The sequence below is a fragment of the Leptinotarsa decemlineata genome, unplaced genomic scaffold (genome assembly GCF_025532065.1).
Source record: "Leptinotarsa decemlineata unplaced genomic scaffold, Ldec_3_MD MMD2_tig00026282_RagTag_RagTag, whole genome shotgun sequence".
Taxonomy (NCBI): Eukaryota; Metazoa; Arthropoda; class Insecta; order Coleoptera; family Chrysomelidae; genus Leptinotarsa; species Leptinotarsa decemlineata.
The window spans coordinates 13,624,365-13,644,301 of NW_027412668.1; the positions used below are offsets into that span (position 1 = coordinate 13,624,365).

Genomic DNA, 19,937 nt, shown 5'->3' on the forward strand with positions numbered 1-19,937 from the left:
CATTTGGAGAGCAGATTTAAAATTGAGATACTAGTATTATTGACTCAAAATACGGGGTGTTCCTTAAACACATGCTAATATTCAAGGAGGTAATTCTTAGACCCATTTTAAGAAAAAAACTTCCTATGGACGTATGTCCTAAACGCCTTAACTTTTGAGATACAGGGTGGCAAAGTTTTCAAAAATAATCAGTTTTTTAATAATAACTAAGATAATTTTGTAGACATCTTTGGCATATTTGGTAAATATGTTCCATGCCTCAGGGCGCATTTTCTGATGTACACAAATTTGTATTTTTTCAAACAGTGGCATCCCTACGGGTTTCGCATTGAATATTTTTGGGGAAAAAGTACTACGCCAATGCTTTCTTTTCTAAATAAAATCATTTTTGAAATCCTCATTCATTTTTGAGAAAATTTGATCTCCTGGTATTTCTTTGTCCGACGCATGATTTTCACTCAAAAAAATAAAAATCGACAGAAAGCAATTTAAGAAATTAGATCAATTCTAAAATGAATGAGAATCTGAAAATTTCTTCATAACGCATTACCAATTCCCTAATAATATTTGAAAACATAATCTGCAAAAAAATAAATTTTTCACAAAAACGAGTTTTATTTTATTTGATAGATAGATAGATAGATAAATATACTTTATTGTCCAAGAAAAAATTCTCATTGACAAAGTGTGATGAAAATATAGATATATGTATATATATATATATATATATATATATATATATATATATATATATATATATACATATAAAAATATAAATAAATAAAACAGCAAATTAAAAAGTATGTAAAACATATTTGTCAAAACAAAACAAACTTTGCATTTTCATTATAAATGCAATTGTATCACAATCCAATTTACACATACACATATTAATGTGGAATAAAACAAGACTATATGTATAATAGTAATAATGATAATGATAAAAACGTGATCGTTAATACATAATATTGTTTAGCTTATCTTGGCAGAACACTGAGAATATTTACAATTTGTCATCATAATATTCCTGCAGGCTATAATAAGCTTTCATGAGTAGTATATTTTTGACCGACTCCCTGAAACGTCTCTGACAGTAAGTCTAAACGAATAGCACAAATTTGTTAATTAGTAATAATACCAAAACTGATTATAAAAATTGTTGGAAGTGGCCACCTGAACTTAGTATGCATGCTTCCGCCCTTCTACGCATGGAATTACGCACCCGTTCAAATATTCCGGCGTATTTCGTATAGTTTCACACGAAGCAACTATTCGCTCTCTCAAATCTTCTGAAGTATTGACGGGAGTTTTATACACAAGAGTTTTAAGGTGACCCCATAAAAAAATCTAAACTGTTGAGATCGGGGGATCTTGCCTGCCATTACTGAGGTCCTCCGCGACCTATCAAACGATTAGGATAAACTGTATTTGAATGGTTTCGGACAATTACACTGAAATGAGCAGGGGCGCCATCGGGCATGTACCATATTCGATTCCTTAACGCAAGTGGCACATCTTCCAATAACCCAGGTAAGTCTTCTTCGAGAAAGTGTAAATAAGAACGACCATCAAGGCGTCCTGGTAGAAAAAATGGGCCTATTAGATGATCACCTATAATTCCTGCCCATACATTAACCGAAAATTGGTGTTGGAAATGGGTTTCGGTTATTGCATGGGGATTTTCTTCAGCCCACACATGATTGTTATGGAAATTTTGAATGTCATTCCGAGAAAAATTTGCTTCGTCTGTGAACAAAATTTGTGTCTCAAACTGCGGATTTAGTGCAATACTTTGTAGATACCACTGACTGAAGTTCACACGCTGTGGAAAATCTCTGGGGAGTAATGCCTGCCCTCTTGAAATATGGTATGGGTATAACAAAAAATCAACCAAAATACGCCAAACAATTTGATGACAAATATCCAGAGTTCTAGCGATCTTCCTCATACTCGTCTCAGGATGTTCCTCAATTTCTTGCAGTACCGCTTCCTCAATTTCAGGAGTTCTTACTACACGAGTTCTACCTTCCGGAGTCCCTTTCTTGAAACTACCAGTTTCCCCAAGTCGACGATGAATATTTGAAAAGGTTCGGCTATCTGGTAAGGCACGATTAGGATATCTTTCCTAATAAATGCGCCTGGCTTCTGTTGCATTATCATCGGCAAGGCCATATACGTAATGCATTTGCGCCATTTCCGCATTCGTATAATTTACCATATTTACTGATATTCAGAAAAACAGCGGACTACCAAAATAACTTCAATAATACTCCAAAATCAATCAAAACGCGCTGTGACAGTTTTTAACACCAACACCTTACTTTAAACCAACATCAATATTAGCTACTGACGTTTGTACATACAGAGAATTCGTTTTTTATTGCTATGATGGGTACGCTGTTCTTTCTGCTTTCAATCTTTAAAAGAAATCACATATCGACAAACTCCATATTTCCAAGAGGTGCAGTAAATAAATTCTGCTACACGTCATTTATTCCAGGATAACTAAATTTATGTTTTCAAAAATTATTAAGCGGTGCTTCGTTATGACGTAATTTTAATTGAGAACAGTGCATCTGACAACAAACAAATACCTTTTAGATCCTCAATTATTTTGCAAGAAATCTGATCTCTTAGTTTGCTTTCAGTCGATGCACGATACCGCATCAGATTTTTAAGGAATTTATCCTTAAGTAAAGCGATTTTTAATTTTTTGAGCGAAAACCATGCGTTGAACAAAGAAAACCCAGCAAATCAAATGTGATCAAAAATGTATGGAGATTTTAAAAATAATTTTTAATTCAAGATAAAGCAGTGGCGTAGTATTTTTTTCGACAAAAATATACATTTCAAAACTCGTACGTACGCCACTGGCAGTGAAAATTAAGAAAATTGTACATCAGAAAATGCGTCTTGAGGCATGGAACATATGTACCAAATATGCCAAAGATGTCTACAAAATTATCTCAGTTATTATTGAAAAACTGATTATTTTTGAAAACTTTGCCACCCTGTATCTCAAAAGTTAAGGCGTTTAGGACATATGTCCATAGGACGTTTTTTCCTTGAAATGGGTCTAAGAATTACCTTCTTAAATATTGGCATGTGTTTAAGGAACACCCTGTATATTACAAAACTAAGATGATTTGCATAGAGTTAAATCTCATTCAAATTAGAAAAAATGTACTGGTTATCAAGAAGAGGGATTATTGTTTTGATTTCGTGTCTTGAGAAGCAGTCTTTTGAATAACAGCCAATTTTTGAAGAACAGAAATTTGTAATGGAATAGATCGATATTTGATGAAAATTAATAACTCATTTGTATAACACTGGACAGTTTACAAATGCGCAACACATGTTTCGATATACAATAGCTTCCACAAGCTTTTTCATACGCTTGGAGAACCTATCGAAGGAAAAAGTATCTTATATCTCAATAAGTCAAATATAACTTATCAAAATAAATCTACTCGAGTTGTCTGGCGTTTCTATCGACTGCGGAAACGTTTGAGAAAACTATTGTTTAGCGAAACACGTGTTGTGGTGGTTTTGTAAACTGTCCAGTGGAAATCTCAATTATTACTTGAATAAGAACAGAAATAAAAAAAAAATTAAAAATGAAACTCTCACATTTTCTAAAAGCCGTGAAATATTTACAAACATACTGTTTGCGTAAATATCACAAAAGTATTCGAAAACGGCGAGGAATCGGATCATGACGTATGTATTTAACGGTTTTTTTTTAAAATTAATTCCTCATAACGTTCAAAATTGTTTCCACTGATTAAACAAAAGTTTAGGAAAGTTTTGTTTCAATCAAAGTGCTGTTCAATTCAGTATGATCTTGACCTACACATGCATTCAATGTTAATTTCATTATTTTAGTTTCAAATATCGATTATCAGTGGACTATATGATAATGAATGAGTCAATTGAAAAGGAATGTTATTCACTCTTGGTTTCAATGTCTATCAAGTCGTATGAATGTAAACAAGTTATTTTCATATTTCTCCGAGCATTCATCTGAATTCAACGTGCCGAACGCATGGCTTGAATTTCTCCAGTTCTACTACACACTTCTGTCTATTACATACTTCGGAACTAATTAAACTTTATCGCTGTAATTGACGGATTTGAGTGACTGAGACAGATCGACTAGGCCTTGGAAAGTTCGATCCAGATCTAAGAAAAACTAAACGTCAGTAGTAGTTAGAAAGTGTGTACTTACTGGTGTGGCAAAATTCTTATCCAAAAGTTTCACTGCGAGGAAAAACAAAACACCCACCATGTTAGGAACGAGCATACTCTGTCTACCAAACAGATAATGCTTTATCAACTGGTAAACACTGATGAAATCGTTTATCGTAGAGATATGGCAACAATCGAGTTAACGAAATGAGTCCAACTTTTGTTTTCAGTTGGTGCGAAGGCAGATTAATGGATAATAATTGAACATACACATAATTGAATGATGAATTGTCCTTTGAAAAAATTTTTTGTGGAGGAGTCAACATTCCTCTCTGCCTTTCTGGGTTTTAACTTTTGACAATCTGAATAATAAACGAAGTTTAATCAAATGAGAATCTGCTGAAGGACAACCTGAACCTTTCACCCCGAAAACTTAGTGCGTAGCATAAACCACTGAAGAGACTAGTCAGTCGGTGACTTGTCCTATTCATAAATTAATTTTCATGGTCAGCTTTCTTCAGATGGTTTAAGTTCGTTTGACACGAACAAAACCTGAGAAAACGAATGAAAAAACTAAGTAAAAACTATTTTAAATGTTGAACGGTTTAATTAAAAAAAAAGATAATGATTATGTAGATAATGTACTAAAAACTAAAAAACTAAAGAATAATTCTTACAAAATATTGAGGAAAATCCATAGGAAGGTCCTAGGTAGCAGTCATCACACCATTCTCCTCAGCAGTTTACGGTATTGATCAGGTAAAAAAATAATAAAATCGTTGGACGTAGCGTATCCTGAGTAGATACTTATGTCAATACTACGCCAGACGATTCGATCATTGTTTTATCTGTTCAATACCGTAGATTGCTGAGGAGAGTGGTGTGATACCTTCTATTTAGTACATTATCTACGTAATTATTATCTTTTTTTTTAATAAAACCATTTAACATTGAAGATGTTATTTATTTTATTTTCAAATTTTCAGTTTCTAACTTTGCTACTCAATTCTTCTCATTCTGTTTAGTTCATTTAGTGCCTCAGTATTACAAGGTAACATGTAATCCGCCATTTTGTATCTGCCGCCAATTTCGATTCACAATAATACATGATAAATTATATTGTCATCAAAACTCAATTTGTGTACCAAATATCAGATCAATATGTCAACAGAAAGGGGGTCAAACATCAATTAGTAAATTTGGCCCAAACAAACTAATAAACAGGGCAAGCTGTATAAAACCATTTGGAAACGAAACATTCATGATATAGCCTGTTACTGTGAAAAAAAATATAGGTGAGACTTGAATTCCTTTAGATGTGAGAATAAACGAACATCGTGAATATATGAAGATTATATAAAAAATATAAAAATATAGATAACAGAATCGAGGAGAGCAAAACATATTTTGAAATCAACTGGTAATCACGCAATAAAATGAAATGAAACAAAAATTGTCTTCTAGGAAACTCATGATATATTATTTAAGCAGATGAAACGTATATTCCAACTGAACCTGTGAGGCCAGAAGTTGGAAATTCATATACAAACATGAACTAAATTTTTTTTCTATCAACGTAGACTATCGTTGACAGCATTCTTTCGACGTCAGTCAAAGAAAATATTCCTGTTTTCGTTTGAGGCGTTTTCAGGAATGGATTCTTTAGGTTTAGAAAATGGACAGGAATCACTTTTCGAAACGTAGACCATCTTAAAATAGTCAGGTATGAACATTTTCTTTTTCATCCATCGATTATTTGATCATGAATACTACTTACTAATTGGACTCTTCAATGGTTTACTGGGAGATATATTCATTTTGCCCATTATTACAGTTCAGCAGATTCTCTATCGATATAGCTTCGTTCATTTTTCAGAATTGTTGAACTTGAGGCTTCAAAAAAAGAATAATGATTTTTTTAACAGTTCTGTGCTGAACAATGAAGTTGTTGCCATAAATTCAAGAACCACTGGACGGATTTTCATGCAGTGTTCACCGATGGACGAAGAAGACGAAAAAAAGATGAATGTGAAATAATGATGTGGTAATTGGAAGAAAATCAAACGCATTTGATAAAAATCCTTATGAAATAAATGAGTCAGTTACGATTGTATCTCAATTGTTTATATCTAGACTGCGTACCTGCATCCTAGAAAACTGTACAGATTGCGAACAAACATAAAAGTCGTATTCTTGTCGAAATTCGAAGATTCTCGATGGCATATATTTCTGACAGATTGCATTCTCTCAAACAATTTTTATTTATATACTACTATACCATATATTCGATTGTCGTGTTTTAAAAATATTACTATTAAAAAATTACCTATCGTTATCTAGCCTGAGACGTAGACAGTAGATATTCTGGAAATTTTTTCCTGACCATACGAATTAGTATACCGGAGTATGAACACTGTTTTGATATTGCTTCATCTATGGAGTGAAAACCTAATAAAATTGCTTTTATATCTTCATTATTTCGTATATTATACAATATGAGAAGAAAACTCTTCTTGCAAGAAGGTACATGAGTCACAAAAATTATGAAGATAGCAACACTCGTGAATAAAATCAAATGAATTTCGTTGTTCATCTTTTGACAGTTACTCACCAAAGTTTCAGCCATTTTAGATGCGCAGTTGTTATGTGTGTTATGAGTGTTATGAGTGTTTTTATGAAAATGAACACAATAAAGTATCGAGCTGTCATTTAATATTTGAAAAGCAATACGCCTACACAAATCAAAGATGAGTTGGCCATAGTTGGCATTTACCATAGTGGAATTTTAGGCAGCTGAATTTAAACGTGGCTGTAAGAGCCTGGGAAGACGATGAACATTCAGGACGTCCAAAAACTGCAACTACATACGAAAACATCGCCAAAGTTCACTAAATGATGCTAGACTATACGACCACCAGAAGTGAGAAATATAGAAAAGGTAATGAATAGGTCAAAAGAATGTGTTTGTCACACATAAAATCCATATTAAGGCAAGAGAAAGCTGGCCGAGCGTTACGTGCCGCGTTTGCTCACGTTAGACTAAACATGTGTTCGAATGAACATTTCCAACGCTCTGTTGGCGCAATTTGAATCCGAGTTTTGACGCCGATTAATTACTGTAGATGAGACTCGAATATTCCAGCATATGCTCGAAATAAAAATACAGTCGAAATAGTGGACTGCAAGAGGAGAACCGGCTTCAAAAAACAAACACTGTTTTTTTTGGCAGGGAAAGTGATGGCGGCTACTTTTTGAGCTGGAGTTGTTTCAATCGATTATTTTCAAAACGGAAAAACCATTACAGGAGCATACTACGCATCATTACTTGACAAGCTGAAGGGAAAACTTGAGAAAAAACGGTCACATTTGCAGAAGAAGAAAATCCTGTTTCCCCAAGACAATGCACCGTCTCACATCTCAGCGGAGCCATGGCGAAAATCCATGAATTACTGTTTCAACTGGTTGTCCATCCACCCCTACTTCTCCATCTTGATAATGTATACTATATTGTGTAGAAATCCTGTGATTTTGTTTGTGGTTGATTCGGCCGTTACTAGATGAAAATCCATAGTGATTTCATAAACTACACTTTAGGATTTCCACGAACTCAATTTTTTTTAAATATCACATGTTTTGCTAACACAGTAGCTTTGTCGTAGTGAATAACCTACTAGTACGTACTTACGTTTAGAAATAGAGTTTGTGGATATCAAAGGTGTAGTTTATCAGTAAATCCTGTGAATGATATCTGATTTAATTCCATAACGGATGTTTGGAATACAAACTGAATAGAAAAAAGTGTTTTTTTTATAATTCAATGTTCATATAAAAAAATTTGTTTCGAAACTACTTTCTTTTATGTAATTCAATGTTTATGTGAAAGAAGCTGTTTTAAGAGGGGTTTTCCTTCCAGTTTGTATCTGAAATTTAGGAGAACACCAGGTAATGGAAATCAGCGGGCAATGATACCAACATATCTCCAAAACTATAACCGCTAGAAACACGTTTACTGCCGTCCCCGCCCCGTTATGCTCTCCTGCTAGGGCTGCGCCGCCCCAGTTTGCGACAGTCTAGGAAATGACAGGTGTGTTTTGTTTTTACGGCTCGCCGATGTAAATTTTTATGGTCGCAAAATAAACGGTAAGTATTCTAATTATTGATGTATCAGCATGTGACTTTTTTACGCTTTTACTCGTACATTCATACTCATATTCCGTGGGTAATGAGGATCGGGTGACCCCCATTGCCCGTTAGTGATCACGATTTCTCGCAATGTAAAGGCATACTATAATTTTGTTATTCTGCTTTCAGATGCCGAAAGTACGAGTTAGAACTACCACAAAAGCTTACTGGTCAACTGACACTTTGAATAAAGCGTCGAAACCTATTGAAGAAGATGTGTTTTCTATACAAAAAGTGGCTAAGGTTTCGACGTTTCGTTATTTGGACCACTTGAAGGGGCATATGAAAAAAGTGTGCCACTTATACAAGAGAAGTCACCTCGCAGAAAAGATCACACCTTACGAAGTAGCATCTTTATTGGCAAGGCATTTAATAACGTTGCGTCCATTAGTAAAGAAGAGTCGGGATTTAGACCTACAGGTATTTATCCAATGAATCACGATGTATAGTGTGATGAAGATTTCCTACCAGCTGAATTGCTTCGATCAGAAACTGCTGCCACTCAAAACTTTGATGAGTCAGTTGCAATTATTAGCCCAGCGCCAGTACCTGACACATCAATTCAAGTTAATTCACTGCTACCACCGACGCCGGCAAGAACTTCTAGCGCCGTTGATTATATAGCCCTTGGCCCATAAGTGGAAAGTGTTTCACTAGCACCTGGTCCAGTATATTCGCCAGTCCCTGGCACATCAAAACAAATTACTCCAGCAGTCTCTAGTTTTGATTAGGTTTCCCAGAGAAAAGCAATACCCACAATACTAGACAGTCACCAAAAGCAGCATGTCAAAATTTCAACATCCGCCAATAAAAAAACTTGATAGAAAAAGAGAATAATAAGAAAAGTAAAACCGTCTACCCAACCAAGGATAAGGAAAAAGGGAAACCGAACCGAAAGAGTTAAGAGGAAGGTTCTCCATGAATCACGTGAAACTTCTGTTTCAGACGTGGCTACTGATGAATTATGCCAAGACGATGAGCTAGATGATGCTGACGACGTAGGGAATGCGTGCTTGATCTGTAACGAATTCGGCCGAAATAATGATATTTGGTACAGGTGTACATCATGTGGTTTATGGGCTCACACAGATTGTACGTGGTGGAAGTCTGCCAAGGGTTATGTATGCGATTTGTGCTAGATTTTTGTATGATCCTCATTGCCCAAAAGGTGACCACAATTACCCTCACCTCAGTACAATTGAAATCAAATAGCTTATTTTTTTCACTTCTGTATTTCCCAAAGATGATCATTAAACTGATGTTTTTTTATCTCAAATGAGCCAATTAAGTGGATTTTATTATGAGACGATTGCAATAAAAATTAAGTTTAATTTAATTCATTTATTTCAATTATTCCTTGAGTGATCAACATTACCCCTTTCTACCCTACTTCTTCGCATGATCTGCATATTTTTGTGATATGAGGTAATTACTTTCGAAACGGAAAAGTTAACACATCTAAAAATCAAGCAATGACACGAATATATGAAATATGATAGGTAGGTATTGATGAATCATTTTATTTTTTTCTTCATTAGAATTGATGATGTATAGGATATGAATTTTCCATGGAATGGAAAATATTCTTTTAGAAATTTAAACAATATTCGAAAATTATAGTCATTGTGACGAATTCTCTAATTGAACTCATTTGGATCGTGAAGAAACACAGGAAAACACGTAAATATGCCGTATATCTAAAAAAGAAATATGTCATTAGAAATTTAATGGAAAACTGAGTCAGAATGATGATTCATGAAATATAACCTTATGAGCTTATGATAAATTTAAAAAGAGAAGTTCCACTGTGTGAATTTTGGGTTTCCATATTTTCATTCAAATCAGTTCAATTACATTTTTTAACCAACTGATACTTTTGGTGTATGGTGTATGAAAGTGCTAGTGAAGTATCAACTTTGCTGAACAATTATTTCATAAATGCTCCAGCAGAAGTCATTAACAAAATTGATCAAGCTCAAGTAGAAACCACAGATCTTCCTAAAATTCAATTCAATAACTTCACAATATACCTCAATCGTTTTGCTGAGATAGAACTAGAAGCACTCTTAATAAGTGAACTCAAAAACAAACATTCTGCAGGAAATGACGATATACCGCTCTTCCTTCTAAAGAAATGTTTGAGCAATATCATCAAACCTTTGACTTTTTTCGTGAACTTGTCATTTTTAAAGGGAACATTTCCCAACTCCCTTAAAACAGGGAAAATCATCCCAATTCATAAAAAGGGTTCAACTAGCGAAACGGATAACTATCGTCCCATAACAATAACGTCAAGCTTCTCAAATATCTTTGAATATTCTTTCCTTGAACGGTTGTTGAAATTTTTGGATGGTTTTAATATTTTAAGTGAAAATCAGCATGGGTTTAGAATTAATCATTCAACGAATACGGCTGCAATTTCGTTCTTTAACCAAGTTATTGAATATTTGGAACAGGAGAATGCCCTGCTGGGGTCTTTTGTGATCTCAGCAAGTCATTCGACTGTGATAATCATCAGCTTTTATTATCGAAGTTGTACAACTATGGAATCAGAGGCTCTGCTTTTAATTGGATTTCTTCCTTCTTAACTGAACGTACTCAGTATGTACAAATTTCGGAACGTATTTCCGGAGCATACACATTCGTTAATTCTGAAACTAAAGTGGTTAACATGGGAGTTCCACAAGGGTCTATATTGGGGCCAATTTTATTTTTATTGTATACCAATGATCTTGAGAAATACCTTACAGGGATCCCTGCTACCATGTACGCTGATGATACTTCTGTGATAATATCGGACAAGGATGAAATTGCAGCACAACAGAAATGCGAACAACTTCTCAGTTCTATAAACGAGTGGTGTAGCCTAAATTCTTTATATCTGAATGCAACGAAAACCCAAATCGTCAAATTTCATAATTGGCAAAAAAATTGTCTTTTATTAAATGTTTGCGTTAGTGACACACTAATATGTAACATAAACGAAGTAAAATTTCTCGGACTAGTTGTCGATGAAAATATGAACTGGAAAAGTCACTGCACTTATTTGAATAAAAGATTGAATTCTTTATGCTACATGTTCAGGAGTCTCAAGCAGGTCCACTTCAATAAATGACGTTTTTATCATCCTAAAAAAAAGAGTTTTAAGAATTGTGGCCGGCGTTTCCTCCACGAACTCTGCTAGAGGACTGTTTGTTAAATATAACATATTGACATTATTTTCACTCTACATATATGAACTTTGTAATTATGTTCATGAAAATAAAACTAAATTCAACAGAAATGCAAACCTGCATGACGTTAACACTCGTCAAAAAAATCATTTTCACATTCCATTTTGCAAATATAAAATCACTTATAACTCACCTGATCATATGGGGCTGAGAATCTATAACAGACTACCCACGATATAAAAAATGTCAATGAATGTAGGAAATTCAACAAGATACTGAAAAAGTGTTTGATTGAAAAATGTTTTATTCATTGGATGAATATTTTAATATGTAGTTGGTGATAAGCCTGTTACTGTCTAGCTTATCAATCTTTTTACTTTTTTACCTTTTGTTGTCCCGACTATTCCTATACATATTGTACTATGTCTTTTGGAAAATAAATATAATTATTATCATTATTATTATTATATATTTTATCTATTTTGATCATTCATTTTTAATTATTCACTTTTTCTGTTTCATCCGAAACTTGAAAGACAAAAACATCAGATGTATCAAAAATCGAACAAATTTCAACTCGAGATGAAAACGCACAAATCAAAAATTAACTATTCTCACTCTCACTAATTTCATGTTACCTAAATTTCGCATGTTTTCATCAAATACAATAAATTTAAAGAATGAATTTGAAAAATACTTCAAATCGGACTATCAAAATATCATACAGTTGAGAAATGGTTTTTCAGACTCAGATATCAAATGTATCGAAATAGAAACTATGAAACTAATAAAATCATTTCAATTTTCACGGGGTTTTCTTTGAAATACCTCAAAAAATGTTCATTCACGTTCATAAATGTTCATAAATTCTTGACGAATCGTTGGAAAATGTTATTATTTTTATTACTAGCTTTGTATTATTAACGGAAGTCCACGTTGGAATGAATTCATTTTACAGTAGTTGTTATGGAAATTTTATAAGATTATTACAGTTTATACAAGTACTATTTGGATATTCCACTACATTTGAATTTTTCAAAAAGTGTTTTAATCAACAACCAGTATTTCATTACCAACAGATGTTGATAAAAAATGATATAACTTGAATAAAAAGCAATATTTTTCTAGTAAGTATCAAATGGCAGTTGTCTTTGTGAGTTTTTGAAGCTTCAAACTGACTTCCTGTTGGCTCAAGCCATTATTTTGAACAGATAAAAAAACATCATCTTGATGTGTATCCTCATTTGCAATATCTTCAGTTTGAGCACCTTTCTTTTCGTCAACAACTTCTATAACATCAACAGACTTTTCATCTAAGAAATTCAAACAACTGCCAATGTAGTTTTTGCAAAGCCTAATTTGATCCAAGTTGAAACTGTCATTGGTTTTCATGTCACTTATTTCATGGTAATAGCTGGTGAGGGTATTTTTTATGCGATTGTACTGTGTTCCGTTTTTCTTTCCTACAAAATCTGCAATTTGATACTCGATGGCCTCCAGTTGTTCGTTAATATCGGTTATTCTATCGAGTAGAGTCGAATTGCCGTTTGAGGGGTGGGGTGCATCTTCAGGGGATACGATGGATATTTTTTTGTTGGGCATTACTACTCCTGGCAAAACGGGCACCCCCATTTTCAGAATGGATTTTCTTTTCTCTTCCGCACTTTTCATTTTTGGAGAAGATACTTCAGAGTGCACATCTGCTTCAACGGTCGTTTCTGGTATGACCTGAACAAACTTCAATTCCACAGTTTGTCTTTTTTCTGAACTATTAGCTAGCTGTGATTTCTCGTGTTCTTCATATTTTTCAATAATCTCATTGACACCATATTCTTCATAGGAGTTATCTTCCTGGTCTTCAGTTATTTCTATGTCATCCTCTTCCTCAAATTTTGTACTACTTTTCTTTTTCTTCGATTTGCTCTCTTTTTGTTTTTGCTTCTCGTGTTGTTCTGATTCTTTCATTCGAGCTTTCTCATGATTTTCGAGAACTTTGTCATCCAAGGCCTGATAAGCTTCTTCAAGTTTATTCCAAGTAGTTTGGTAAATATTTCTTACTTGTGGTTGTAGATCGTTTTTTCTCTTTTCTAAATTGTTTCGAATCTGATTCAATTCTTGCATCAATCCTGCATATTTTTCATGTTCTTCTGTTTCCCGGAATCTTTTGATGTCTTGAATAACTTTGTCAACTTTTGATTTCAGGCCATGTATTGTTCTTCTTTGAGATCTTCTTGCCACAGTATTTCTTCTTTCCAAATGAGATTTTGATGTCGATATTCCCATTTTGTCTGAAACAAGAAAATTATTTTTGAGTCTCTGATGTTCTTAACGGAATGAAAATTTAATATGTTCTAAGAAAATATACAGAACTAACACAAATGGTACATCACATATATCTACATTTTTCTTATGTAATGCCATGTCATAGTGTCGCATCATCAATTTTAATTTCAAAATATGGAAGTAACTATTTTATACTGTTTTTTGGAGTTAATACCCTTTCACAATCTGATAAAATAAAAGCTAAATTAATAGAGAATCTTCTGAAGTGTAGTAAAGGGCAAACTGAAAACGTTTGTTTGAAGGTAGTCGACAAAGTTTCGTGATGCATCTCATTATTTCGGACTTCCATCGTCTAATACGGTAATTGATTTGAAATACCTGAAAAAAATCTGTAAAACAGCAAAAAAAGGTTAGCTGAAAAAATAACAATTATATTAAGCAAAATAAATTGAAATTACAATGAAATAAAAATACAAGCAACAACCAAAAAAATTAAAAAAAAATGTAAATATCAATGAGCCACTCAGAAATTGGCCAGATTTTTACTACCAATAATTTAACCACTGCAAGGAAAAAATATCATCCTTTGTGAAAAATTCAAGGCATTTTGTTGAACTACTAGGGGCAATCGAAGTCAAAGAGCAGGATCAACTGCTCAGTTTCGACGTGGAAAGCCTCTACACCAACGTCCCTATCAAAGAAGCACTTCGAATCATACAGAGGAAGCTATCCGAAGAATCACACCTGGAATATAGAACAAACTTACCGATACAAGTAATCATGGAATTACTAGGATGCTGTGTAAGAAACTGCCTGAAGAAAGGATTCTTTACGGGACTGCTAATGGAATCGCCACTTTCACCGGTTATAGCCGATATATATGGAGTTGTTTGAAACCCTGGCCATTGAAGAAGCCCACAAGAAGCCCCGAGTCTGGTTGAGATACGTGGACAACATCTTCATAATGTGGACCCATCGGAATGCAGAACTAGACACCTTTCTGAAGCACATCAACAAGGAAAGGATAAGAAAGATTGGGTCTGAGTATAAGATCAGAACCTGCTTCTGATCTGGGAACACTATCCGTAGCAGCCTCACAAAAACACACACAGCGAGGAGAAACCAGAAAATCAAGAATAGCAGAGCATATTTAGACTCATCAACATGACATCAAGTGAGCTCAAGCTGAAATTATCCACAAGGAAGAACACTAGTTTGAGAAAAAATTCAAAGAAGCCGCATATATGTTGTCCAACAACGCATTTGGCCAAGCTAGCGTAGAGATACGCAACATATGGAAACCTCTAATCAAGCGAAATACGACCGACCCCCGCCAAATGGTCAGCATCCGCTGAAACCAATGAAGCGTAGAGATGGAAGAGGGGATAGGTGAAAACACTCGAATGACCTATAAATAGTCAGCTCTCGGAGGAATAAGTCCAGTTATCACCCGAAGACGATTGTAGATACTAACAATAGAAACGTCGGTACTTGGTTTGGAATGTTTCAATTTTTAATTTTCATTTCTTGTTAATGATTTTTCAATTTCAATCTTGTTAATTCTTTAATTTATTTTTTAATTTTTTGGTTGTTGCTTGTATTTTTATTTTATTGTAATTTCAGTTTTTTTGCTCAATATAACTGTTATTTTTTAGCTAATCTTTTTCAATTTCATACAGATTTTTTCAGGTATTTCAAATCAATTTATATCATAATGGAAGCCCGAACTAATGAAATGTGCAAACTGAAAAGTTCACCCCGAAAAGTTGACTGCGTAATATAAACTACTGGAAATGCCAATTAGTTGTATTAGTTGTGTCAGTAACTTGTTGTATTCATGAATTTTGCCGACAAGTTGCCAAAAAATCAATTGAAAAAATTAAATATTGATACTTAGCTGTCTCAAGTGGTTAACGTTTCGGAAAACAATCGTTTTTCGTGTTCGAAACCTATATTCACTATAAAAATCTCGCCTAGGAATTTGATAGCTCTAATTTTTTGGATTCAGATTATGGAAGGTTAGCTTCCAGACTGAGACATGGCATATGTATGTGGGGTAACTCGACTTCGATATCAAATATATTCGTTGCGCAGAAGTATATTTTGAGAATAATGGCCAAAGCCTCAAAAAGGGCCTCATGCAGAAGTTTATTTGGACAATTTAACATTTTGACTCTTGTCAGCATGTATTTATTCGAATTGTCTTTAAAAACAAACATAAATTTATCACCAATGAAATCATACATAGTAGGAATACTCGTCAAAAATATAACTTCCACATACAGTATTGTAAATATAAGGTTACTTCTAATTCACCTTATGTGATGGGTCCAAATATCTTTAATAAGGTACCAAAAGACATTAAGGAGCTCAATAAAATTGATGAATTTACCCGAAATCTGAAAAAGAATTCAATTGATAGTTGTTTTTATAACACAGACGAATTTTTTATATCATAAAATAGTTTCCTTTTGTATTGTATTTTATATTATGTGTTGATTTTGGAGTGTTTTTATATTGATACGGACACTGCGTTTTCATGTGTTCTTCATTGCTGGACAAATCCTCTACATACTTATATGTCAAACGGATAATCAATAAATAAATAAATAAATAAATAAAATAAACCTACGTTTCATCCAATCTGAACCATCCTGAATATTCATATTTGGACAAATGAGAACACATGAAATTCATGAAATCACTACTTGAATATAAAATAATGTTGCTTTATATGTGGTTAATTCAATATTACTATTATATTCACTCGTATTCCCGAATAGAATGAACTAACTAACAAGGTTGCTGATATCTAAGACAAATAGTTTTTCTGGAATAATTCTACGGTACACGCCCAGTTAAATTTAATCAGTCCATCAAATAGTGATGTCTCTCACAGAAAAAAAAAACTGATTTTCATAATTTTGTCATCACTGCCCTAGTTCAATTATTGTCAATACTCAGATTTGACTTTTGTAATTGTATAGAAACATGAATATAACCTCTCAGATCGTTATTTTTTAAATCAGAGATCTTATCACTAAGAAAATAAATGATTCATGTAATTATTCGGCAGTGATGAATTTTGGAGCAAATAAGAATTGCATCACTTGCAACTTACTTTTGAATCAGCATATAGACACTGGTTTCACCTCGTTTCTAGGAAAGGACACTAGATGGGATAACTTCAAATGGAGCGAACAACTCCGTTGCAATAATCACTGGCAAACAGGTACGAATTGTCATGATAAAAACGGCTGATTAACAAGTAGAGCTTGATTAGAGATAACGTTGTTTATCAAGCTATATACCCAACCAAACCGTATTTCGTCATATAGATATATCAACAAGTTTGTCTTTTATGGGGAGAATATAAAATATAAAACATTTCCAATTCGCTTATATGATTTTTTGAAATGAAATTAGTTTTCGTCTACTTTGAGTGATGATTGGAATGATGAAAATTCATCCAAAACACATAATGAATCATTATATGTAGTACGAAGGTTAATTACATATGCTGTGAAGTAGATGAAAGTGATATTAATGAAGTATCATGAAAACACAAACATATTTTCTCAAAGTGGAAGTCAAAACTTGAATTATTTTTGGAATTTATATACAATTTCGAAACAGCTCATTGTCTCTTACGATGTAAAAATGAAACTTTTTTTGTCGCTCATCATATATTCATTAAATATCACTGAAGTTTATTCCCAACACAAAACCGTTATTTTAACATCTCGACACGAGTTTTGATCACTAAGTGATCATCTTCAAGAGGAAGATCTTCCTTCCCGTCTCCCAACAGGGAGACGACCTCGAACGCTTGTATCACGAATGGAAGATCCGAGTGAACCCGGAAAAGACGATAACCATGGGAAAAACGATATCTTCTCCTGCTAGGAAAGTGAGGGTCTCTGGAAAGGAGATCGACTGGCGAGCGCGGGTAGAGTACATCGGTCTTCTAATAGACCGTACGTTCACCTGGAACCCGCACATTGATTCCGTTAAGACAAATATCGAGTGTCAGATCAGAAGTAAGATTATGACAAACGCTTCACAAATACAGGGTGTTTCATCTCAGATGAGCCACCCTGTATATTTCGAACGTCGAATGATTTTGTTTGGGGGACATCTTTTGACGTATATTTTAGGCTTGAACGAGCAACCCCCTAATAGGGGGCCCCTCAACCTCTCAAACTTGAATAGGAAAGAGGGGTTGAGTGATACTTTATTTGAAAGGCCTTGGAAGCCTCTTTATAACGGTGTATGAAAAACGTAAATTTGATGAACCGTTTTCGGCAAAAATCAATTTTGCGGTTCGAATGAGCCACCTTGAATAATTTGGTTATTTTTACAATGTACAAGACCATTTTTATTAAACCCTTTCCACAAACTCAAACAATCGTCAAAAAATTACATTCTTGAAAAATTTAATTGTGTTATCATCATGCTTAGAATCAAATAAGGCAAATCTGCGTGTTTGAATCCAATGTTCAAATTGTCCTCCATTGACTTCCATCAAATAATACTTTCAGCAAACTCACAGCAAAACATTTCCTTATCTTGCCTCAATTTTTTTTTGCTTTGGAGGTGATGATTATCTGGTTGTAACGATTCTTCGATCATTTCAGATTTGAAATCAATCTGTTGAGTTACTACTTTGCTGATTTGTTTAAAATTTCAAAAAAGATGATGTACACATTGCAAGAACATGTTGAGCTGGTTAACCTTTATCACCAAAAACAAAATTGTACCTGAACGGCTCCAAGGATATTCAACCAAAACCATCCTGAACGTAGCTTTCGCCATAAGTACGTACTGGAATTGATTTCAGAATTTGTGGAGACGGGTTCAGATATTCATAAAAAAGGGCACCCAATGGAATTGTGAATGATGAAGGAGTAGCTGTGGCGGTATTGGGACATGTCCAACTTATGCCAAACACGCAATCTGTACGACAACTTTCTGCAGTTTCCGATATTAGTCAACCTAACGTTTTCAGAATTCTACATAGACACAAGTTCCATCCGTACAAAATAAATTGATTCATGAATTAAATGATGATGATTGGAATCGAAGGCAAGAGTTTTGCGAAATTATGGCCGAGCGTATCAACAATAAGTGAAATTTCTTGTACAACGTTTGCTTTTCTGACGAATGCACTTTTTCACTTAACCTTCCGGGACTAACATGTTTGAATGGAATTCGGGGACTAACATCGGTCTCAGAGACCGACTCACAAAAAAAGGTTTTATGTTTTCAATAATCATCAGTTGAAGCATTTTATAGTTAGGGTAGGGTATAAAAAGACATTTAGAGCATGTTGTATAATTATTGAAAATTTACAAGAAAGTATTATAAACTTTTCAAAAACATATAAAATAAAAAACGTATGACCCAACTTTAGTAGTAAAAACTAAAATTGTAACTGTTTCGTAAAAAACTAAAGCAATATATATTCAAAATACGTTAGTAATTTAACCTAAACAATAGACCCAATTGTTAGAATTGGCAGAAACTGAAATTCTGTCGTTAAAGTTCATCAAATTTTTCGATGCATTCCTTGCATGTGGGGGTTAGATGTTCCAAACACATAAATTTATTTTCACAAACTACACTTAAACGATTTGATCTCCACTAACTTTATTGAAAATAATCATAACATGTTTCGCTAAAACATTAGCTTTTTCAAATGATTAATACATCCAAGCATCCTTACATTCATATTTATATACTACAGGTAACCACAATCGAGACTACCTGTAAGAAATTACCTGAATCTCTACATCGCCTACCTGCTCGATTATGCTTACCTAAAGCAAATTGCCTACCATCTACATCAATAATAATTCTTTATGGGTTTTTAAGAAAACAAGTTCAATAATGGTGATCTATTCAAATCTAATTGGTCATTCATTAGAATATTTGAATTTTTAAGTTTATTAATTTCCATTGCTTCTAAATGATTCAGTTTGAAACCTTTATTTTCAATGTGCAAAATTTCGAATTCTTCATTAAAGATGTGATTTTCTTCTAGAAGATGATTTGAATACGTTGAATTTGTTTTCTTGTTTACATAGCTCTTATGATGTTCCTGGATTCGAT

General features: G+C 33.7%; 3 protein-coding genes across 3 annotated transcripts in view; 1 reads left to right on the plus strand and 2 right to left on the minus strand.

Moving 5' to 3' along the window:
- Positions 1-4,884, minus strand: part of LOC111508767 (uncharacterized) — a 30,067-nt gene extending 25,183 nt beyond the window's left edge. Inside the window, exon 1 of the mRNA XM_023164374.2 lies at positions 4,866-4,884. The gene's annotated coding sequence lies outside the window, so the exon portion shown is untranslated. The remainder of the gene's footprint in view (positions 1-4,865) is intronic.
- LOC111507545 (uncharacterized) overlaps positions 1-19,937 on the plus strand; it is a 490,644-nt gene that overhangs the window by 309,106 nt on the left and 161,601 nt on the right. The gene's annotated exons all lie outside the window — the stretch shown is intronic.
- LOC111516362 (uncharacterized) lies at positions 12,422-17,107 on the minus strand. Its single transcript, XM_023172532.2, has 2 exons — positions 16,948-17,107; positions 12,422-13,831 (listed from the first exon to the last, which is right to left on the minus strand). Exon 2 carries the CDS (start codon positions 13,824-13,826, stop codon positions 12,678-12,680), a length of 1,149 nt encoding a protein of 382 aa, XP_023028300.2. The 5' UTR covers positions 13,827-13,831; positions 16,948-17,107; the 3' UTR covers positions 12,422-12,677.